At 36.1% G+C, this 25,955-nt stretch overlaps 1 protein-coding gene across 12 annotated transcripts in view; it reads right to left on the bottom strand.

Moving 5' to 3' along the window:
* RBMS3 (RNA binding motif single stranded interacting protein 3) overlaps nucleotides 1-25,955 on the bottom strand; it is a 691,543-nt gene that overhangs the window by 134,779 nt on the left and 530,809 nt on the right. For all 12 annotated transcript variants that reach the window (XM_032861016.1, XM_032861015.1, XM_032861014.1 and 9 more), the window contains exon 8: nucleotides 968-1,074. In XM_032861016.1, coding sequence (XP_032716907.1) covers nucleotides 968-1,074 — 107 coding nt within the window. The remainder of the gene's footprint in view (nucleotides 1-967; nucleotides 1,075-25,955) is intronic.

Raw genomic sequence — 25,955 nt, 5'->3', positions numbered from 1 at the left:
AAACAGACAACAGTGTTAGAAACTAAAAACTGGCTAAAGGTTTTGGTGAGAAAATCCCCACCCTCTTCCTTCCTTACAACTGTGAACGCTGCATCGAGTGGGATGCCTCTTAAATGAGAAATAGATGAAGTAGGTGCTTTGAATAGAAATACAAAATAAAGCTCTTCTGTTGAAATTATGGCTTTGGTACAAAACAGCCTTTATTCAAGTCATTCAAGCAACTCTATTCCATTTAACAAAGAATAAAAAGACCTCTTAGAAGCCCAGATACCTTTTCCTTGTCTTCTTAGAATAAAAATAACCAAAAGGAAATCATTCCCAAGGGTCATTGGATACATAAGCTTGCTTTTCTACTTCTTTGTGTTAAGAGTGTAAATGGATAATTAACTGCTCAATGCCTTTTTTTTATTGTGAAAAACAAAACCCTGTGTATATGAACTTTTTTCCCTCTTTCTTGACCAATAGAAAAAATATATATATATAGAAAATATATATATATATATAATATATATCAACACATTTATGAACAAATGGGAAAATGCATACATACACATATATGAGCAAGTAGACTATCTCAAAGGTAGAATAAAATAAATCTAAATTTGTGTTTTTTCCCAAACACAAACATTGATTTCACTATTGATTTCACTGAAAATATAGCTACCCACAATTAAGGATCAATTCTTTCAGTGAGTGTATATTGGGTTAAGATTTGGTTAAAGACAGAGAATTTATTATAATTTATAATAAATTATAGAATAGAACTGAGGTCAATTTTGAAGTCCTACACTTCTCCTCAAGTCATTTTATCTTGAGCACATTAACATAGGCCTACTCATTTGTCCCCTTCAAAGCCATGTAATTTTCTACAGGACTCGAATTCATTAGGGTCCCAAATGTCTGTCTTGCCACCCTTCTGAGGGATGTCCACTGCTATGTTTCTGAGCAAAAGTCAGTCAGGACTCACCTCTCCTTCCCTGGGCCAAGGCCTTCCATTATGGGTGTATTTGCTTTGATTCTGTCGCTTCTTTTGTCCTCCATCAGCGAATTTGCACAGTAAAGGCTCACTAGGGGCTGGGAAGATAAGAAACCAATTCTATATTAGCAAATACCCCTAAAAACAAGTGATTTTCGAGTCACAGTAGTGCTTTGTAATGCCTATCTTTTGAAGTTTTCTTGCTTCTGGAGAGACAGTTGGCCCCCTTTTAGTCTCAGTTATGTTGGCTGCTATTCTATCTAACTGGGCTTCAAAAAAGTACTGGCAGACCATAAAAGAATACAAAAAATATTGTTGAAAAAAAAATCAGTTGAAGCAGAATGTGAACTTGCCTTAAAAATAAAGAGGGGAATGTTGACTCCTTCCTGTTATATCAATGCTAAAAACCAGATGATGGGTCCAAAATGGAGTCACTTATGCTAAGCTCCATGTCAACAAACCGAGACCTAACTTAATTATAGTTTTGGCTCTCCCAGAAACGGAAATTTAAACCAATCAATCAGGAGTCACTGATAAGCATTAGTGAGGTAATTGACCTGATAGACCCCTGCCATCCCTAAAGAAAAGGGACTTTGCCACAACCAATCCAATTTTTGCCACTATAACTTTCTTATTCCCACTCTCTTCTGCTGCAGAAGCCTCACATCTGCACAGGTTCTCAGAGCTCCTCTCTACCTGTTGGAGGAGAGGCTGCTGGACTCACAAATCCTTGAATAAAGCCAATAAGATCTTTAAAAAGTACCCATTGAATTTTGCTTTTTCATATTAGAAACATATTCATAACCAGTATTTGTGTGTAGATAAATATTTCCCCCTCAAAGTAACTATGTTTTCACAGTAGAAACTGTAGGGTTCTATTTTGGAAAGAGATCCTTAGGAGTTGCCTTCTAAAAAGGGAGCCATTTTGCTAATTACAACCAAATCAGTTTTTTTTCTCATTAACCTCTGCAATTTCAAAACGGCTAGAAGCTGATTGTCTACTGAACCCCTTTCTCTCCAATTTCCCAGTGAAATCTAGTCAGTATCTCAGGGAGAACAATTATTTGAATATCAAATGAGCCCACATGATAAAATATAGTCGAAGGATATGGCTCTAAGAAAAGAATCCTGGACTGGGGGGAAATGTGGTCCTGGGTCACTTAAGTTAACTTATTTGATAATCTTTTAAAACACAACAAAGAGAAATTTATTCTTTGAGAACTGATGCCCCCTCCACATCCCTACTTGACTAAAAAAATTGCTGCTTGTGATTACCACAAATATATTTAAGAATGAATGAATAAAAAGAAAGCTATATGGTTTAAAAAACTTGGTCAATGTATTAAATGGCTAGGAGGATTTTTTTGCTATTATTTGCTTGGATAAAACAAATATTGATTTGTAAGTTTATAATCTGAAAATTAAAGTCAACCCCTCCCTCTCCCAACCCCCTGGGAAAATGTGTTCTTCTGAAGATTAATTGTATTAATGGTTGAAAAGGAAAAAAAACATAACCCTCAAAAAAATAACTCTTTGGCATAAGGATTAATTTAGCCTGATTATTTTTAAGAAACAACAGATAGAGGAAAAGCTCTGAAAACTGGCCAGAAGTTACCCTTTTGTTAGAGACATTTACACTTATAAGGGAAATCTCTATTTGTAACAGTATCTCCCTCTTTGTATCTGGAAGAAAAGAATACTCTAAATCTCAAGAAATTTTTATCAATCAGTAAAGAAAAAAGGACTTAAATCTATGCAACAACCTTACCCTTGTTTACTGTGTTTTTTTTGGTAATCTCCTCTAACTGGCCTCCCTGCTCCCTCCCCAACACCTGTTGTCTTCAGCTGAAGACCATATTGAAGATGGTGACTGGGGCTATTTCAGGGAGTTACTAGGTTTTCCTGGGTATCTCCATATAAGAGGCATATATGTTATTAAACTTCTGTTTGTTTTTTTTTCTTCTGTTCATATGTTTTTATTGGGCGGTGGGGGGCCTTAGCCAAGAACTTAGAAAGGTAGAAGGAAAATTATTTTAATTCTTTATCCCTCCTTCTATCTTTGCCTTTTGCCATGCAGTATTGTTGAACTCTCCGAATCTTGGTCTGATCCCATGTGAACTGCTCTAGCCAATGAAATGTTAGCAAATGAGGCACAAGCAGAACACTGAAGTGTTTTTAAGCATTGAGTTTTGCTTCTTTTGCTTCTCTGCAGAGCCACATGAATATACTCAGCCCAACCTGTGGAAGGATGAGATACAAGTGTAGAGGAGTCATCCCTACTATCAGATCCAGGGCCAAAGTAGATCATCCAATGACTACGACCCTGACATGTGAGTGAGCTCAACTAAAATCATCAGAGATACACAGATAAACATGCAGTTGACCACAGACCAGGTGAAGTCAATAAAGATGATCCCACAAACATGTAAGCTAAATGAATCTTCATTGTTTCATATCATTAAAATTTTGCAATTGACACGTAATATTATAACCTTAATAGATAACTGCTATTGTTTTCCCCAACACCTATTCCTCCCCATATCCACTCCAGCAAGGTTTCTTATGTTCACTAACCTGGATAATGCAAAAGAAAAAAAAAAAAAAAAGATTAAAGAATTCATGAGATTTTCAATTGTCTCCAAAATCAATAGTGGAAAAAGAAATGAGTGGGTAACCACAAATAAATATTTGAAAATCATTTAGCTTTAAGTGGCAGTAGTATTTACTCAACCCTTTTATTCTTTATTAGCAGCAGAATTCTATTGACCAATATTGAAGGAAATACTGACTCAAACAGACAGAAGGTCGGAATTGGCTAGGTGGAATGAAAAATAAAATGTCTTGCCTCCCTATGGAGGAGGCATGTGGGAATATGTAACTCATCCTGGCACATAACTCAACCAATGTCATTCCTCACAGAGCACAAGTGCTTCCCAACTGTCTGCTTTTGGGAGCCTCCAACTTCAGTGACTTTGGTGAAGCCACAGAAGTCACACAAAGGAAAGGCTGAATCATGAAATGTCTGCAGACAGGAGCTGCCATCACACTGAAGTAGTCTAAATTCTTTCTCCAGATGAAGAACTGAAAGGATAAATGCAATCAAGGATCCTGAAACTCTATGCTAAAGAAAATTTCCTGTGAGACTCCAAAAGCATATATAAGTATGTGCCTATAGTGAGGAATGATTATATATATATCATATATCATCATACATACATCATCATTCCTCACTATAGGATATTTTCTCTCTTGATATTTTAAAAATTCAAGGTATATTCACTCATTCGAATGGGATGGTCATGCCGACATGTGAGTTTATAACTGGCAATAGTACAAATTTCTCACAAAAGGCAAATAAATCTAGAAATATCTTAAATTTCCTACTGTTAAAAAAATGTAGATTCTACCTTTTATGTTTCTTGGGATAATAACTTTCATGAGTCATACTTTCTACTATCTGAAGCAGGATTCTCTTTATTGTGTCCTAAAACAGATTCTTTTAGAGAACATAATATACTGATTCTAATAGTCTAGGATATGATAATGACTTTGCTTGAGGTCGTTCCTTGTTTCTGTAGGCTCTGACACTTAGTTTGGGTGCATTTCGGTGTCTAGCAGTCTGCTTCCTGGCTCCCTGACGTACTAACTACAAGACACCAGACACCTTTTACATTTTTTTTAATATTTCTGTGACTCATTTTCCTCATGTATGAGTTGAGGATAATAACATCACCTACCTCAGACAGCTGTTGTGAGGATTAAATAAATTCATGCGTGAAAAGGGTTTAAAACAGTATATAGTACATAAATGATTATTAAATTCACATTAGCCACAACTATCATTATTGCCTAGCATCTTTATTAGCCACTGCCCATACATCAGCTGTAAAACCTAGTTACTTGGCAGAGTCAGAGTTCAGAGTGTTCAATCAATTGGGTTTATTGTTCCTCAGTTCTGTCCCACTCTAACTCCATGGCTGGTTTGGCCACAGAACTTACAACTGACTCAGTGCAAGTGCAACTGACTCATTGCAACTGAACAGTGAAAAGATTTGCTCATTGAGAGGATCTGCATTTCCAAGATGGTTCTTGCTGACTGCAGCTTGTCGTTGGACCTTCCGGCCACGTTCCCCTCCTGAATCTTCACCAAAGTTAGACTTCTAATATTCTGAGTAGGATACAAGTCATGTTCTCTTATGTATCTTAACACTCCATTGCCTACCCTGAATGCTCCCTGTTCCTTTTTCTGCTGTGTTTTCAAAAAATTATTCTTATTACTATTTTTTGTTACTTAATTGCTAGAGATCTATTGGCTATTTAAATCCAGCAAATCTGTATTTTACTACTAAGGTAAGTACAGTGCTATCTACACATTGTAGGCAAGCAAAATTCACCACCCCAAAATGTGTCTCTTTGACATGTATAAACACACACAGACACACACACACACACACACACACACACACACACATATATTTAAAGACTTTCTTGGTGAACTCTTGGACACTATGGAATCAGGGGGACAGCACTGACAAGAAAAGAAAGGCTTAGAATGAATCATTAGCTTTAGGATTTCTTCTACCTACTGGCACAGAGAAATTTTATAGAAGCTTCTTTGAAACAAATATTACCAAATCACAATATTTTAGCTTGCTAAGGATCAATTATACATAGACTATGAGATTCTGGCTTGCAGACCTACCTTGAATTTTTCATTATTGAAAAGGGAACTTTTAAAACAATATTTTTAACACTAAGAGAAACTTAAAAAGCCATAGGGAAAGACTTTCTTAGAAACTTTCAACTGAGATGCCTTTGTGAGTTGTGTTTGACAGTGTCTTAGAGGTTCCAAATCTTAGCCACCCTGGTATTCGAAGATCTGCTTCATAAGTTGTTAGACTACAGATGTTGGTAATGACTTATTTATATTTATTGACATTGCTATGTTGAAATATCTGCTGTCACTTTATTGATTTGAAGATGATTATGATGGGAAAGCAGGGTCACAAAATTTTTATTAAATGAAGTAAAAGAAATACAATCTCAGAAACACATTTTTTAAATGTGTAATTAAAAAAGGATGGAATATCTGTAATATTTTCCTTGAATTTAGGCATGTAATTATGATTGTTAGTTTCCTGGGGAGTTTGGAGGTGGAGTTCGTTGAGTATGTAAGAGCAAACAGTGAATTAGATGAATTAAGATTTATATAATCTTCCAGTTCTCAGGTGATTTCTAAATACCTACAAGATAAAATCCAAACCCTGACATTAGAAGAGAAGAATCTGTTCCCTTGATCTCATCTTTAGCCAGACTCCTCCCACTCCTGTGGCCTAAAGTCCCCTCATGTCTAAATGCCTTTTCTCATGCCTGGAATTTCCCTTCCCAGCTTTCCCTCCTCGGCCTCCCCCGTACACAACCTCCACCTGGCAGACTATTAATCAGTCTTCAGAATGCAGCTCAAATCCATGTTCTTTGGAAAGCCTTCCTTGACTCCATCTCATTTCAAAGAGGAATTACCTATGCTTACTTGGCTGACTTTCCCAGGTTGAATGCTGTTTCTGTTAAGTCTTACAACAGTAGCAATTAATGTCCACACTTGAGTTTGAAAGTGATTGTAACAAAGAATGAAGTTTATATATATGCATATATGCATGTGTGCACACGTGTGTGTGTGCATATTGTTAACAGCATTTTGCACATAGGTGCGAAATAATAATAAATAATACTTGAAAGTGATGCTACTCAAAGTGTGGTCCAAGGACAGGCATCAATGTGATTCATACTTGGGAGCACTTGGGAACATGTTAGAAATGCAGAATCTGGGCCCTTCCCCAGATCTATCCAATCAAACTCTGCATTTGAACCAGATCCTCAGGTGATTCTTCTGAACACATCACTGATTGGATTGTGACTGCCTCTTTAACAGAGGAAGTAGGAATAGATCTTAGATGTTCAACATGAATCCTCTGAATAATGAGATAATTTCAGTAGAACACAAATATTATATTGTCTACAATTTCCTTATTGCAGTATTATGCTACCAATTAATTTTGTCTAGTCTCTTTTCACAGTAGTTAAAATACAGACTAAATGAAGAAGAGGCCTTTGTGGAAGTGAGATGCAGTTATAAGCCACAGATTGTAATGCGCTAGAAGACATTATGGTCTATCATGAAAATGAAGAGTATTTAAAATATAATTATAACAATGCATGGCGATAAAGTTGCATGGTAATTATGAAGGAGTAATTACTGTTTGTTTGCTTAGTGCAGTATTTCTAGCCTTCCAAACTGTATTAAACATGAACATCCAATGCATGAACCGATAAGATAACCTTATGACTTACAGGATTTGCTGTTTTAAACAAACAAAACAACACCACTTATTTTACCTAGCACAATTAATGTAAATTTTTTTTATTTTTATTTGAAACTTAATTTATTCTTCTCTTCCCTTGTGGTTTGATGGCTTTCTTGAAAGTTGTGCTTGGGTTCCTTTTTCTTTCTTTTTTGTAAACCTATTTTAAAAAGGTTTTTTACCATGGCTACCATGAGGTTCATATATAACATCTAATGCATATAGTAGTCTATATTTAGTTGATAGTTACTTAAGTTTGAACCCATCCTAAGAGTACTAAATTTTTACTCCCCTCACCCATGTTTTAGGTATATGATGTCATAATTTACATCCTTTTATTTTGTGAATTCCTTGACTGATTTTTGTAGATATAATTGATTTTACTTTTTTTTTTTTTAAATTTCTACTATATTGGTTTTACAAGTGATTAATCTACTGCTTTTATTATACATTTGCATTTACCTCTGAAATTCTTTCCATTCGTAATGGTCTTATTCCCAATTATGGCCTTTTCTTTCCACTAATTTCCCTTTAAGATTTCTTGGAAGCCTGGTTTAGTGGTGGAGGGCACATGAAACATTCCCCAGAGTAGATAAAGTGTTGGGCCACAAAACAAGTCTCAATAAATTCAAACAGACTGAAATCATATCATGCCTCCTTTCTAGCCACAACAGTGTGAAACTCGAAATCAATCACAAGAAAGAATCTGGAAGAACACAAATATATGGAAGCTAAATCACGTGCTACTACACAACGAATGGCCAACAAAAAAATTGAAAGAGGTAATTTAAAAAATACATGGGAACAAATGAAGATGAAAACACGATGGTCCAAGATATTTGGGACTCAGCAAAATTCGTTCTAAGATGGGAGTATATCGCAATCCAGGCCTACCTCGAGATGCAAGAAAAATCTCAAACAACCTAACTTTATACCTCAAGGAGCTATAAATAGAACAAACAAAGCATAAGGTCAATAGAAGGAAGGGAATAATAAAGATGAGCGTAGAAATAAATGACATAGAGACTAAAAAACCAAAAGAACAGATCACTGAAACCAAGAGCTGAGAAAACACAATCAACAGAAACTTAACATGAATTCGGTTTTATGATTCACTAAGAATGTTTACTAACATCATATTCTACAAGCAGATAACCCTTTTAGCTTCTAAATATTAATAGAATTCCTGCTGTCCCTTAGCGAAGTGAACATTTTCAATTTTTAGCATTCAGTTTATTTAAACTCTTCAGGTATTTATAATGGATTGTGGTGACAGTCTTTTAAAATATCTCTTCTTACCATAACTTACAGGTCTGGTAGTTTAAATACTAAATTTAAAAATTCCTCACCTCAGAGAGATTATAAATTTTACTTCAGGAAACAAAAAGTGAAGGGTGGGAGAAGCAGAGTGGAAAAGATAAGCTAATGACAAGAGAAGCAGTTTATTGGAGGTGAGCTTTTAAAATCTGGGACTGAGTGAAAGAATGAGATAAAAGAATTAAAAAGAAAGAATTCCAAGCACTAAGTTAAAATATAAAAATTTAATCTAGAAACTATTTTCCTATTAAATGGGTGGACATGGATCCGTTCTCAATTAAAAAAAGAAAAAGGAACTATTCCTGTGATAGTCAGGGTGCCTTGTAGATTAAAAAGCGGTTTCATAGTAGAGAATTAAAAAATGATACTAAGGGGCGCCTGAGGGGCTCAGTTGTTTAAGAATCTGCCTTTGGCTCAGGTTGTGATCCCGGGGTTCTCTGATCAAGCCCCGCATCAGGATCCTTGCTCAGGGAGGGAAGTCACAGCCTAGAAGAAGAGAAAGACAAGCAAAAGGAAACTTCTAGCAGCTTTCAGTGGATACCATAATAGGAATATGGATAGGTAATTTGAAAGCATAAAACAGATATCATTCTCTAGCACTATAGACACAGAATGTCCTCTAGCTCAGAAATCACATTCACTACCATAGAGTTGTAGAAAATCACATGTCACAGGCATGACTCCCCCCATGCTGACTGCTAGATAGTGAATGAGCACATGAAGGACTAATACCAAGTGTTATCTAGTCTAACTAAAAACAGGCTTTTATTAAATGTTTAGCAAATGACGATATGATCAATGAGAAGAACATAATGACAGGATTTAGTTGAAATACTTTTAGAACACCCGAGGTCATAGAGCTCTTAAGTTGAAAACTGGTAGCTTTCCAACAATAAATAAGAACTTCTAGCATTTGCCTTAATTCTCCACAATCCTTAAGCTTCCTGCTGTCTTATACCTGACCGACAACCCTCATTTTCTCTCAGATGCAAAAAGCATCATTAGTCTATAATGATTTGGAATAAAGAACAATGATGTAAAAATGATAGATGTTTCTATCTAAATTACCCTGTGTTAGGCGCCTGGGTGGCTCAGTTGGTTAAGCATCTGACTCTTGATTTCAGCTCAGGTCATGATCTCAGGGTCATGAAATTGAGCCCCATGCCAGGTTCCAGCTGGAGTTTAAGATTCATTCTCTCCCTCCTTCTCCCTCTGCCCCTCCCTGTGCAAGCCATCTTCAATCTCTCTCTCTCTCTCTCTCTCTCTCTCTCTCTTTCTCAACTAAATAAATAAATAAATAACTCTGTGTCAAAAGCCATGTCCTTAATTTTCATGACTAATTCCAAAATACTTGTTGTTATATCCAGGAAAGTTTCACAGTGTCCTCTCATTTGTCTGCAAAAGATTTGTTACTTTCTCTCTCCCATATATGCCCTATACATGATCGACTTTGTGTGCATATATGTATGTATGCATTTCTAACTCTGTACATGTTTATATACCTCTATCTCAATCATCTTTGTAGATGTAGAGCAAGCAAGTCCCAAGTTTAAATTACAATTTACATGGCAAATACTACTTTAAGCTTATAATACAGTATTATTATATTTTGGAGTTAGAAAGCCTTTTACGTATGAGAAAGTGGGCTATTTGGTTACATTTCCTTTCCAGCATCTTGTTTACCTTTTAATACATTTAGTGGACTATAATAAGTTAATTGTAGTTATTTGGACAGTTCTTAGTTGAAATAGACTGGAAGGCATATAGCCTCTGTTATCTGATCTTAAAATTTATTTAATTCAAACCTTTTATTTTGCCAATAAGGAAAATAAAAATTCAATGAATTGTCAGCTAATTTGTGGTAGCTGGTGGCAAAGTCACACCCAGAATCATGTTCTCTGGATTTCTAATCAAACATTCTCTGACTGCTTATTTTCTGCCTTCCTTACCATTGGAGGTAAAAGGAAATGAGTTTCAAGCAGTTCTTATGACTGACTTCATAATTTGGGGATGGAACAAAAAGCCTGAATATTCATTAAAATATGATTACAATGGTTCTCTACCCACAGGCTACAGTTACAACTGAATGTTAAGTAACAAATAGGTTCTCCTAAGATGATTTACACTGCCATCCTCATAGCAGTTTGTTTTAACAGAAAAACAAATCACATGGGTTATATTTACAAGTGTCAGATACATCTTTGTTCCTATCATTTAGGCCAAAATGAGCACAGAAATATAAACCAAAAAGGTAGAAATAAATAAAAAGTTAATAAAACTTAAATGAAGTATGATTTGCAGGTGCATTTCCAATTTTATCCCTCAGTAACGGATTAATGTTTATACTAGTTTCAAATATAATTCTCTACAAGGCAGAACTACCTTACAGAAGAGGAAAATGCCCCACAGTGATAATAAAAGCAGAGAATAGCTGTTTCCCTGCACATACGACAGAGAAAATCATTTTTTGATAAGTTATATTATGGCCTAAGTAATTATCTCAAGTTCACCACTCTGTTTTATGTATTAAAACACTGTCTTTTTATGTGTTTGTAATAATTCTCTGCTAATTCTTCTCATATAGGAAGATATTATTTTTAGAAGAAAAACCAAGCCCCATAAGGGGAATAAATTAGATGAGAAAGTTAATGTTTCATGTAGATGGGGCACAGAGTATACCTTTGAAGGTTAAATTTGGTTCATTTTATAAGGAATATGACTAAAACATTATCTATGCTGAATGAACACAGTGTTTTGACACCAAGAAAGTAAAATGTATCATCACTTCCATAAAAGCATCAACTTGCTTACCTACAATGGACTTACATGCCCAAATTCCAGTTGGGGTATCCAGTTGGAGGACAAGCCATTAAGGGAAAGGTTTCCAAGATAAAGAAACAAGAGAATCTTATTTATTGACCAAGATGGGCCATATCTGATCTTGCCTCATATTTCCATATTTCCATGGCACTGTACTTGACTCTGACAGAGCTCTTTGCATACTGTATGCAATATTATTATATGCTCGGTGTAACAATGCACTTTTAGAAAGAGGTACAAAGAAGAAAAAATACAGATATAATCTCAAAGTACAGACACCCCTTTGGTACTTAAAATGAATAAACACATTAACAGAAGAAACATTATAAAGTAGTAAATTCAAACTATACAAAGGTTAAAAATTCAAAAGAGCACAAGACCTCTTCTTGACTCCCCCACTCCTTTTTTTTTTTTTTAATAATTCTTTCCAGGGAAGTACATAAATATATATCTACTAATCCACTCGTTCTGGGGTTTTTTGTTTGTTTTGTTCTGTTTTTCAGTTCCAAAGGGGGCACTATTGCTCAGCATGTTGGTTTTGTTGTTTGTGTACCTTAATTATGCATGAAGAGCTTTCCATATTAGTACATATTACCCTTCTGAAATGCTGCTCAGTATTGTAACATAATTACCATGCACCGTAATTTGTAAATGTCCATCAATAGGGGACCAGCTAAATCTCATTAAATTTCCATAACGCATTTCCATGTTCTTTCTACTATTATGAGAATTTAATTTGATTGAAGTCAGGAGCTGGATCTATTCACCTTGCCAAGCATCCATCCCAGTGGTCTCACAAAGAGTCTGAAGATCACACACATTTCATTTTCTGTTGATCAAATTATTAAATAAATGCAGACAGATAGACAGGATAACTTCTTGAAATTCCTTACATTAATGAAATTTTAAAGGACTGACGAGTGAGGACACAACCTTTTCCTCTTTTAAGAGAGCATAGAGTCTCATCATTTCCATGTTTAAACATAACCAGTCAGCCTACAGGAAAAAGAAACACACACACACACACACGCACACACACACACACACACACACACACACACACAAAAGAAAGAATTCCAAGTCTTAATCCCAGGTGTAATTCCAGTTTCATGTGGATCTCACGTCAACTGCCCTAGGGGGAAAAAAAAAAAAAATGGAAGGAAAAAGGTAGGAAGGAATCTGATAATGAAAAACATCAGGATTCTTCCCGGTATCCACTTACGATCCCCCACCAAGGAAGGAAACACTTATGCGCCTGCAAACTGAACTCAAACTCAGGTCAAGAAAACATATCTCAATTTCCCACATGCTGTTCCTAAGCATATATTTCCTGTGCTAGAGACGGAGAGAATTCCCAAATGCAATGAACTGCGTTAGCAGAAATAAATATAATCCAGTTTCAAAGTGAAAGCTGTATATTACACCGTAGGTATCAGTTAACAAGGCCAGAGGCATCAGCTGGGACAAAAACCTCACCTTCAGCAGGTGAAGGATTTACGGCGGAAATGGCTTGGGACAGCTTTTTCTAAGGAGTCGGGCGAGGCACTGAAATTGTGGTAATTTGCAGAGTGCTTTCATGTAGACTGAATCACTTACTTATCAATATTAAACAAATGTAATCCAGATGTAAGAAACTGAGCTTTCTGAGAAGGCGTTAAGGACCACACATGTTGTAAACATCTATGGATAAGTCAGGCTAAAGTGTCATAAAAAATGAATACAGAATGTGGCAGCCTCTCCTCTGGAGAAGTTCAGGACAAAAACAATGCATACAAATGGTTCTAAAGTAGAATATCCATTTGTTCTTCTTAAGGATACAAAGGGATAAAACTGCTTAGGATGAGACTACCCCAGGGGAAGGTGGGGGTTACTGTCCAAAATTAATTTTTCTTAGATGGTACCAATTCTTCTATTGGGACTGAACATTAAAAGTACCTATGAACTGCTTATAGATCTTTCTAAAATGCAATCTTTATCCTGTCCATTCCCCACAGTCTGCCTATTGATAAAGCCCAAGCTCTCTAGCACAAAACAACATCTAACTTCGTGACCTAAATAAATACATTTCCGTTTCCATTCACAAGATTGCTCCAAAAAAGGCTGAGACCTTTCCCATATTTCCAGATTTACTTATACTGCCCCTTCTGTCTGGATGGTCTTCCCTCTCTTCCCAATTAATCACTTTCAAAGAATCCTTCCTGACCTCTTTTCGCATGCCCCAAGTTCTCATAGAGAAAACTCACCATTAGTTAATTGTTTAATACATTCATTCAACTTATTCCTTCACCTTTGCCTGAAATTCACTAAAAATTAACTTGAAACATAGTGCTATCTACCAGGTCTTGTGCAATGCATGGAAGATTTAAGTGGGAATAAAATGGACATAGTTCTAGTTCTTAAAAGAATTCATTCTGATGTCAAAGTAGGCATTAAACAAGTAATAAATCAATCTCTTCCTTTATGCATTCACCATGCAGACCTCTAATTTGGCTAATACACTAATATGTAAGACACCTCAGCTCACTCATGTTTACCTGTCTTTCTCTGCTAATTCTAAGGCCTCCTGAGAGTAGGATTTCTGCATCATTCACCTTTATATTCCAAAATCACAATCTTGTTCCTGGAACAGAGCAAATTACATGCACAGAGACACATGCACACACACACACAATTTTAGTAAGCTTGCTTGTTTTGCTTTTTCTTATGCAGAAGTCACCCTGGAAACTGTCCTAAGGCTTAACAGTGGCAGAGCACATTGTCTCAGCTGAACACACCAAGACCGCACTTTAATCCAGTTAGGCAGCAGATACATCTGTCAAGTTTTTAAAATATTGCTACATAAAATCTCTGAATTTCTTGATAATGCATTTATTTTTTTAATATTTTATTTATTTGACACAGAAAGAGAGAGAGATCACAAGTAGGCAGAGAGGCAGGCATAGAGAGAGGGGGGAGTAGGCTCCCTGCTGAGCAAAGAGCCTGATGTGGGGCTCGAACCCAGGACCCTGAGATCATGACCTGGGCCCAAGGCAGAGGCTTAACCTACTGAGCCACCCAGGTGCCCCTGCATTTATTTACTTTTTTTAAAGACTGTATTTATTTATATTTGAGAAAGAGAGAGTGTGCACCACAAGTGGGTGGGGTGAGGGGAGCAAAAGGACAAGCAGACTCCCCGCTGAGCGCAGATCCCTGTATAGGGCTCCAAGCAGGGCTTCGTGCAGGGCTCAATTCCAGGACCCTGGGATAATACCTGAGCCAAATTCAGATGCTTAACTGACTGAGCCACCCAGGCGTCCCTCTTGATAATGCATTTAATATTTAATAAGTCTGTAAAGGCTTTCTTAGCTGAAGTAGGCACTGGAAAACTTTTCCCTGTTGGTTGCAGATCACTGCAAATTTGTCTAGTCACTTCTTGGACATACTCTAAGTAATTGCAGTTTGGTAATACATCCATTTTTACTTAAAAATAATAATAATAGGGGCACCTGGGTGGCTCAGTGGGTTAAAACCTCTGCCTTCAGCTCGGGTCATGATCCCGGGGTCCTGGGATGGAGCCCCGAATCGGGTTCTCTGCTCAGCAGGGAGCCTGCTTACCCCTCTCTCTGCCTGCCTCTCTGCCTACTTGTGATCTCTGTCATATAAATAAATAAAATCTTTAAAAAAATCATAATCAAAGAAGTAAATATTTTGCACTGAACACAGCATGTATTTGCTAGGCATGATGATTAGATACCAAATATGTAGAAGTCACCCACCAGGTATCTCCTGAAAGGAAAAAGTCATGTTGATGTAGTTCCCACAAACTGAGGATCGTGGAAGGGAGTATTTATAGGATCCTTTTGCCGATAATGGCTTTTATTTGCATCTCTCAGTTTTACCATTTATTCATTGTAAAATTTGGGACCTGCCACTTAAAATCTATGGAACTTACTTATCAGTTGTCATTGCCCCTAAATCATGGGATTGCATAACTTCACATTCAGCACTTAACCCCTAACCTGGTTTATAGTAGCATATAGTAAATGTTTGTTGAATGAATAAAAGACTGGGAGTAATTATGTGAGCATTATGTAAGATAGGTAGAGGAATCGTTTTTATGAACTACAAAGCACACAAAATAAGTGGTAGATATTATTAATGTTGTTGGGGCACATATAAAAATGTTACTTATAGAACCATTATCCTGGAGAAGTACCTTCCTTTTGTTCCCCTCATAGAAATACTACGGTCAATTGAAAATAAGACTTGAAACTCGGCAGGCATCACAGTGATGAATTTCAGAAGTGATGAGAGTTCAAAGGTTCTATTTTAGACTTTATAAAACCTAAAGTGGTAAGAAAGAGAGCTTTCTTTTTATATGGATTATGATCTGTTTTACCAGGGGTCAACTTTGTGAAAGGACTTCAATACACTGCATTACTATAAAACACTCTGCTTTGTTTCACTCTTGTAGACAAAGCCCATGAGACAACCTGTCAAATTTGCCAGAAGATATAAAGGACAAAGTATCACCATTCTTTACTTTTTCCATTTCAGATGCTCTTAAAGAAAGTTAGGTAACATGAAGCCAACATCTGTCTTTCTTTAAGAATGAAATGAATGAAATGAAATAACCCCCTTACTTGATTTGGCAAACTGCTTCTAACTTGGTATTTGGTTTATCACATTGTAATGTAGTGAAGACCTTTGAGGTCTTCAGAGTAGAGAGGTCTCCAAAAGGGGGATCCTATCTAGAATCAATCACGTGGTTGTTCACTTGGGAAGTTGCTTCTAAAGCAGAATATCCATACCTAAAATCAATTACCTTGTTCCTCAAATGGGAAGCTGGTTGTGAGAAGCCTGGTTTTAGGTGGTCAGGAGGGAGAATCCTCCCTTTTTTCCCCCCCCAAAATATGAAAACAGCTATATCAGAATATCCTCCTAATTAGTAGATATAGAAGTATAAAGAAAGTAAATTGCAACTTAATATGCAATTAATGATGCAAACCATAGGTTCTAAAGGACAAATGAACTTTTGTAAAGTGAATTATTCAGTTAACAATTTTGAAGTGAAGATTTCTATGTCCTTGCCATTCTGCTAAATGCTTTAGTGCATTATCACCTTTATTCCCTCAAATAACCTGTTTTTGAGTTGAAACCATTTTGAGAGGAAAAAGTAAAGATCAGAGAGTTAGGTGAATTAGGCAACTATACACAGCTAATAAATGTCAGACTCTGGATTTAATCCCAGGTCTTTGATATTCTACTGTTCATTGCATATAGCTTCCTGTATCATATTATCCCCTCTTCCTTATTTCTTATCACAATTATCACGATCTTAATGGTGTACAGTTTTTTTCTCAACAGTAAGGGAAGAACATTAAGAACATTCATTCATTCAATAATCATTGATCAAGCACTTATAATGCACCAGGCATTATTCTGGATCCTGCAGAACTAGATGAGTGAACAAAATCAAGTCCCCACTGTCACCGCTGTAGTAAAGAGAGACATCTAATAAATACATAAATTTGTAAATATGATATTATTGGTGCTAAGCGCTGAGAAAAAAATAGCCAAGGTGATGTAAGGGGCAGCAAGTGACAGGAAATGGAGTGGTATTTTCGATATTAGTAATTTGTAAAGATCTAGACAAAGACCTAAATGAAAAGAAGGAAAAAGCTGTGGAGACGTGTGGAACAAGAGTGTTTGAAGAAAAGTGGCAGAGTACAAATAGCCTGAGGTTGGTATGTGCACTTGACTCATTGGAAGAATGACAATGAAGTATGGGATCCAAGTGAAGAAGGGGAAAGCAATAGGAGAGGAGATCTGAAAGCTATCAGATTCCAAACTTGACACCTTTTGTGGCAGAATAAAAAAGGATTTGCCATCTTTAGAGGTTAGCAGGGTGGCAATAGGGAGCCTCAGGAGGAAGATATATCTCATGAGATGAAAATCAAGATTCAAGGTCTAGCTGTCCCTAGTTATGGAGATGCTTCCACTGCCAAATATTTAGTTTTATTTCTTTGTAAATCCCACTATGGAATAAATGTTCTCATTTTTAAATGAGAGTGCTGAAGGATGGGCTGTCTAAGAAACTTCATTCAAAGAATCAATGAAAATCACCCTCCTTCCATCTGGCTCCCAATTCTCTAGAGACAATAGGGAGCAGGATAGAAATTCCTTCAGTTAGCTCCAAAGGAGTCCAGAAAAGTAGCAATAATATAATCTCAAAGGAACCAGAGTTACAATGGCAGAGAGGATGGAAGTGGAAAGATAAGAAGACGTTCTTTTGTGGGCATTCATTCTTGTACCTTCAGTGAGCACTAGCCAAGAAAAGTAGGTCAAACGTTTAATTTATGAACGATTATGTAGCATGAATAAAGCTGGTCTCCTTCATGGTCCAGTCTTAGCATAGAATCAAGTGCAAAGACAAATAATGAAGAAATTTTAAAAAGCAATTCAAGTCTACCTTATGATCTTAAGAAAATAGCAGAAATATCCCATTAATAAGTCCTTCTCCCCAACACTTTTCAGTTTTTATGGATAACCCATCTGCCCCAAGACTTTCTCAGTCTTCACAAGGCCTGTTTTTGCCCTTTCCCATTCTTAGATTATCTAGGATCTAATCTTATTTCTTGTTAGTACTTACCTGAAAGAGAATGCTGCTAGTCTGCCCCAGGTCCTACCAAACTTTCAGTTCTGCCTATGTATTACCTTTATCAGAACAACAAAAATTAGATATATAAAATATTCTCCGGGAAGCAGAGGAGGAATAAAGGTTGCAAGTAGTCAGGAACTCACATTTTTTTCCTCCCCAACATAACTGGTATGTTTACTGATAATCCCTCCAGTGTCTGAGCTGCTACCTCTAGATCCTTAAATTAACTGGAATCAATGATTTTTTTTATTATTAAATAGGTAGAATTCACTGTAACTTAGCATTGTTATGACAATGGTCATCAAAATGGAAATGTAGTATAAATTGTTTCCTGCTTAAAATTTCGTATATATATGCTCACAGGATCTTTGTTGGGTTTTTTCTTTTAATATAATTAGACCTTTCAATTTCTTTAATAAACATATATATGAATTTGAAAGAGAATTTGCAGCATCACCTAATGAACCCAAATGCTCTGACAAAACAATTCCTACACTGACCTATTTTTCTATGTGAAACACGCACCTACACATGTTCCTTTAGTGGCAGGGGTAAAATGATTCTTGGAGGGGTGTGTGTGTGTGTGTGTGTGTGCGAGCGTGCATGTGCGCACGTGTGCACACATATGTTTATATGTAAAAGATTATTTTTAAAAAGAAGAGATTGGGGTATATTCCTCATCTACTTAGATCTGTATTATTAGACAAAAGAATATTGAATAGCTCTAAAAGGCTGCAAATATATTAACCATCACAAAACTATCTTTTGGGATTTTTTTTTTTGAGCAAATAAAAATGGTTCCAATTACACTCCCAGGAGTACATTCCATCACTCACAATTTGAAATTGAAAAATGTCCTAGAATTATAGTATTTCTTTCCCTTAATCATCACTTAGGTTTTAGATTTTCCTCATGCATTTCTCAGTCTGACTTATCAATGGCATAAAATCCTCAAAAGTTTGTCTAAACAAAACAAAACACCCAAACTGCTCAACCATCCTTATACACTTATTTTCATCTATTTATTTATTTAAAAAATCACTTCTCTTTATGAACATTTTCAAACACATTCAGAAGTAGAGAGAAAAGTACTACGAATCCCCATATTCCCTTCACCCAGTGTCAATAGTTATAACAATTATTTATAGCATACCAATATGGTTTCATCTAACATTCCTGCCCCCTTCTTTTTTATGGGGGCGTGGCAAAGTGTTTTTTAGGCAATTCACAGCATATAGGGAGGCTTTCACATAAAAGCCCAAGATAGTACTTTAGGTCCCAGGACTTTCCTTGGACTTCCTTGTTGGACTTTCTAAGTTCAATAGTTCTGGAACCTATCCCTGATCAAATCTAAAGCCATTATAACTAGATACATCAGCTTAAAAAAAAAAAAGAGAGAGAGATAAAATAGATACCTCTAAGCTCCTAGAAAATATGAGTTATAACAGAGTAAGGCAGCACTGCGACAATGTTAAATGGCATAGTTCATAAAATATAAACCCTTGAACAAAGTGACTGTGGCATATGGATGAAGATGCAGTGAATGCATTCCTGATGGCCTATCCATGTGCTCTGGCTATCTGCTGTGTAGACGTGTAGACCTCACATAGCTGTCTTTGGAGGGAAGGAATTCTGAGAGGTCTCCTTCTCTCTTTTCTTGAATGATCATCAGCAACTAAGAAACAATTCTTTTGGCCCCTCTATCACAGTCATTGGGAGGCATCAAGGAAGAAGGGAAACAAAGAGTTGGCTCTGTTCTGTATTGAGAACAGGTGTCCTGGCACTCCACAAAACATGAGGGGGAAAGCTACATCCTACCGTGTGGATTTACACTGTGTTATTTAAAACACAAAACTAAAGTGGTCCAGATTTATCCCATTTACTGGACTTAACAGAATGACTAGTCTGACTGCTCCATGAGAAAAAGAATTTTAAATGAGTCACTGATACCTCACTTTACTAGCATTATGGCACTGGTCCAAGACTTAATATAGAAAATTATAGATCCCGGCCCTGGGTAATTTTAATCTCTGCCCATAATAACAGGCCATCAGCTGCCAAAACAAGGGCTTTGTGTGCTGAAATTGGAACTCTGATCCTGAGATACAATGTCATAACTAGTAAGCACAAAGAAAGATTCCAAACTTACAGGAGTTATCAATAAACACAAATCAGACTATTTCTCCACACAGTGTGAATCTTGTACAACATTATATTTTACATCAGGGAAGGAAGGTAAGACCCCCTGTTCAATACAAACTACATTATTACACACAATTGAAAAGATAAAAGGCGGGTTTAATTCATCATCTTAAATGGCTTCATCCATTTATCTCTCCAAAGCAGGCTTTCCCCAAGATTGTGTCAGGTAAGAACTTCCCTGAAATGACAAATGTATTTGCCCTATGCTACTTGTTATCATGTATGTCATACAATATGGCCACTTGTATCTCTCATTCTTTTCCTGGGTACAACATCAGATGGGCATGGAAATGGTAGACTACACCATACCACTTAACTGACTCAAAATTCCAACCTGGAGGGAAAAAAATAGTTCTTTTTAAAATAAGAAAGCTACAAAAACCTATTATAAGTAAAGGCTACTCCTTCTTCCTGACTAATTAATTCATTCAGACCCTGAAAGAATCCTCAATTGAAAATAAATTTTCTGTTTCTGATTCTATAGTAGTTTTTTTTGCCCAGGGGCACCTGGGTGGCTCAGTGGGTTAAACCTCTGCCTTCAGCTCAGGTAATGATATCAGGGTCCTGGGATCGAGCCCTGCATTGGGCTCTCTGCTCAGCAGGGAGCCTGCTTTCCCCCCTCCCTCTCCGCCTGCCTCTTTGCCTACTCTATCTCTATCAAATAAATAAAATCTTTAAAAAAATTTTTTAAATAAAAATAAAAAGTTTTTTTTGCCTGTATTGATAAGTCTATTTTTTATAAATTATATCAACTGTTTCCTTAGAGGGCATTTATGAACTTCTGAAGTAAGCTCTAAACTTTCTTATAACAGGGCACAGGAGGGAAAGATACTGATTCATTCCATTACCAAATTGCACTCATAACATATTCAGAAATAAATATAATCCTAAATTAATCTTGTTATGTTATTTGAAAGGCCAAAATATTTGCATATAAATGACAGCCAGTCAGACATCTAAAAGGCGTACCAAATGTTACAAGTCCAGAGTGTAACCCTTGATCTCCCATAAACAGCATGCTCTTTTCTCAGCCACCTTAATTTCAAGTACTATGTCATTCAACCAAACTGTTCAAGCCTAAGAGGCCTCCTTCCTTTACGTCCACATCCTTACCTATCTTTTGATTCCACTTTCAAAATACACCCCAATCTTTCCATTTTTGTCCATCTCTCTACCAGCTAACTTGTTCAAAATTATTACATGTCTTTCTGGGATTCTGCAAATGTCCCTATGGTTGATTTTCCATGAACTAGTCATGAACTTTCTAAAGCAAAAATCAGGTCGTGTCCCTCTCCTGCTTGGAAACCTCGAATAGTTCCTCATCAAGCTTCAGGGAGTAAATCCAGCTCTTTTCATAGGCAAAGGTCCCCACTTACTCATTTCTAACCACTCTGCTTATTGTTCACTCTGCTCTAATCACATGGGAAAGAGTCCAGGTAGCTCTCCTTTGTGGGGTTTGTACTTGGAATTCTGCCAGGAAGGGTCTTCCCCCTAAATAATGTTTGTGTCATTGAAATCTCAGCTTAAATCCTTCTTCTTCAGAGAGGCCACTTCTGATCATAAAAAATGAAATATTTACCAGTCTTTACCATATCTTCTGATTTTAGGACATCCATAGGAATTATCATATCTGAGTTAGACAGTTCATTTATATTTGCTTATTTATTGCCTGTTTCCCTCTTTCCTATCCCAGAATCCAAACTCTACCAAAGCAAAGAACTTGCCTATTTTGTTAGTTGTTTATCTACAGCCTTGAGAATACAGGGGACCCTTAATAAATACCTGCTGAGTGAATGATTAATGATTGTATATATCTGCCACAAATGGAAAAATCAATATTTTATTAGCTTACGAATGCTAGAATGAATCAAGAAATCCTAACACATTACATTAAAACACACATATTTAATTGGTCTAAATCAATTGATAAAGTAAAGAGGGAAAAATGTAAAGTAAAAACAAATGTAGAGTGTACTACATGGCAGTCCTTATGACATTTCATTTAGTCCTTCAAACAATCTCATGGGGTGAACCCATTTTACAATGGAGGAAACAGAGGTTTAGAGACTTTTAAAAGCTTGCTCAAAGTTGTAGAGTTAGTAATGGACCCTTAACTATAAACTGTACTAACCCTAATATAATCATACAATGATAAAATCAAAGGCAATCACTAATATTTGTTGAGTTTTTCTAATTATGTGCCAGGCATCTTGCTGAGCATTTTGGATGCTGTGAGAAAGACCGTGCCTACAAATATCCATATTCCCAGGATTCCAACGTCTGCAAGTCTCTCTGGCCTATAAACTGAGAAACATGACATGTGTCACTCCTGAGCCAAACCTCCAATTATGGTGTGTCTTTCTCATCTCTGATCCTGTGTCATCACATCTTTGGATGTCATGTGTCCTAGAGTCACTCGAGCTCTCTGAGTGACTGTGTGCAACAGACCTCTCAACCATCTAACTTTGTAATATGAATAGGGCATAACAGTTTTATTTATTTTATTTTATTTGAAAATGTATTTAGTACTACTATAAAATACATCCTGTTTGGACCAATTCAGATAAAATATCTCATTTCCAAAAACAATCCAATAAAGTACAATGATTTATCTTAATTTTACAGATTATATAAACAAGTCTCAGTGATAAATAAGTCACTCAAAATCACATAGTTAGTCAGTGGATAGAAACGCCAGACTGAGTCCCAAGTCTGAACCTTCCAGAGAGGACCGTACCCACATCCACTGGTGGAATTTGTTTCTTCACAGGAAATGACTTAAAATTATTGAATGGTAATATTAATCATATTGCCTTACACCACATAACCTCTTAGAGAAAGTTTAGCTTAAAAAATAACTAAAAGTCTTACTGTCTTACCAAGAAATATGACCAGATTACTCATTAGTTAATGGCAAAATTTCTGTACCCTTTGCCCCCTAACATCTTACACACAACACTCTAATAACTGATAGGGAGATTTTATTGCCTAGTCTAGTCATAATTGCTTCATAATTTGTAACTCCTTTATTGTTCTCCATTTTATTTGAAATCATGAATTGTGCAAGTCCCCTCGGGAGCCAATTACAGGCAAAGCAATGCAAAGAGCCTTCTCAGCCTATCTCAGCAAAAGTGGTCAGTTACTTTACAGTTAGGATAATATTTACATAAGCCAGGAATTTGTACCACATCTATTTGCATTCTTCCTGATACAGACAGAATTCTACGAAGCACTACATTTTCTGCTCTTGGTAGAATGACCCAAAATGAAGAATGAAGCCAAGTGTTTTAGCCAATATTTTTTCCCTACCCCTCAGAGGCATAAATTAACTTTCCGTGGACAGGCTAATTGAGGCCAATCTTTAACATTTGGTTCTTTCTACTCTGAGATGCATAAGATAAACAATAGCAGATACAATTCATATTCCATTAATGAAGGAATAAAACAAAAAAACCTAGTCAATATCCATGGGTTTGACAAATTATTTTTATGTTATAGCAGAAGGATTTGAGTTATAGATTGTGAACAATGAAATATACCTCAGTATCTATGGAAATAAATAAATATCTATGGAAATAAATATACCTCAGTATCTATGGAAATAAATATATACCTATGAGTATATATATAAGCCTATCTGCTACGGCTAAAGTGTTGGACTTAAATGTGAATTCCACATACCATTCAATCAAAGTGCTAAGCACTACTGTAGGTGCTATGAAGAGTATTTCAATAATTTCAGTGTTTTAAGATCATACCTATGCTGGTAACATAAAAGTCACTGGAGGCCTGCATTGTTTATATTCATGACACTGTGTTCTTCAATTTTAAGCAAAATTTAATATTACTTTCCAATAAAGAGATGGGTTTAAGTTTTACAAGTACAAAGTTCAAGAACAACTTGTTCTGAAATAGGTAGCCTACTTTGCTCTGAAGGTATTTACATTCATATAACAAAGACAGGGATGCCTTTGGGTTGATGGAAGTCACAAGTTGTTCACTGTACATACTGTAGAAGCCTATCTGCTACGGCTAAAGTGTTGGACTTAAATGTGAATTCCACATACCATTCAATCAAAGTGCTAAGCACTACTGTAGGTGCTTGATTCTAGAGGCAACATTTAATGGCACAGGATATAGAAAGAAATAGGAATAAAAAGGGTGTCTTAGATTCCTGTTGCTGCTAGGAAAAAAAAAAAAAATCCCACAAACTCAGCAGTTTCTCTTCCATTCTGGAGGTCAGACCTCTAAAACCAAGGTGTCCGCAGAGCTGTCTTCTTTCTGGAGGCTTCATGGAAGCATGTTTCCTTGTCTTTTCAGCTTCTAGAAGCTGTCTGTATTCTTTGGCTTATAGTTCCTCCCTCACATCATTCCAATCTCTTGCTTCTATTGTCTCATTTCCTAACACTAACTCTGAACCTCCTGCCTCCTTCTTCTAAGGGCTCTCATGATTACATTGTACCCTTGAGAAAAATCCAGGATAATCTCCCTATTTCAGATGACTAATTTAGCCACATCTGCAAAGTTCCTTTACCATGGAAGGTAATATATTTATAGGTTCTGTGGATTGGGATAGATATTTTGGGGGTGCTGTTATTCAGCCTACCATAGAAGGAAGACATGAAAGAAAAGGCAGAAAAGATGAAGGGCTTGCAAGTATTGATATAATAATGATTAATAATAATGATGATAATAATAACAATTATTGTTATTTATTCATTCAGCAAGTATCTCCTTGAGCCATTAAATCATATCAAAGAATTCAGGTACATGGTAGACATACTCTAAAGTAGCAGACCTAAATTAGCTACACTGGTCATATAACCAAATGACTATGGCCTGTCTGTATTTGAATGTACAGAGTTAATATTAAGAAATAAGTCATACTCTGAACAAAGCTTCAATGCCAAGTCTGAAAAGAGATTTTGTTTATTCAGTTAAAATGTAAAAATATATATATATTTTTTAATATTAGATTTGGTTCCAGGATGTGCTCAATAATGACATCACATGGACAGTGTACAGAAAAAGAATAACTTAAAATAATATGCTCAAAAGGTTTGAACTAAGGGACATTTTGTTACTGTGAAAAGATGAAAAATATTGCAAAGAATGAATCAAAGGTAAAAGTACGACTGAAGGTCTACGAACAGTGATTCTAAGAGAACATTTTCTCCTTATGGGGATCTTCACTTTCTGCATTTGTTGGCAAAAATAAGAAAAGAAGACACTAAGTGGTTGGATGAAAAAGATAAGTAATTACTAAGATCTTCTCTTCTATGCCTCAGGGAAAATTAGAGTTGGATTTCAGATTGTGTCTCTTTTTCCTAACAAGAAAATGGACACACTTAAGACAGTAGAACAAATTTTGCCTCAGGACAATTTCCGGAATTATTATAATTTTAGAATTCATTTATTTTGATACATTACTCCAATTACAGAAACCATAATTTCTTGATGATCTTTTCAAGACCACAGAGTAATCTTAAAAGATTTCTATATTGAAATGCATTATATTGGGGATTTTCAGTAACTGGAGACAGAGAAAAAGAGTGTTTCATTAACATTACTACTAGAAGCTCCCTAAATATTAAAAACCCTGGGGGAGGGGCATAGTTTATAAAATTTGGACAGTACTGAA

This window comes from Lontra canadensis, unplaced genomic scaffold (genome assembly GCF_010015895.1).
Source record: "Lontra canadensis isolate GAN:19392208 unplaced genomic scaffold, GSC_riverotter_1.0 scaffold20, whole genome shotgun sequence".
Lineage (NCBI taxonomy): Eukaryota > Metazoa > Chordata > Mammalia > Carnivora > Mustelidae > Lontra > Lontra canadensis.
This window is presented reverse-complemented; position numbering and strand designations above follow the sequence as displayed.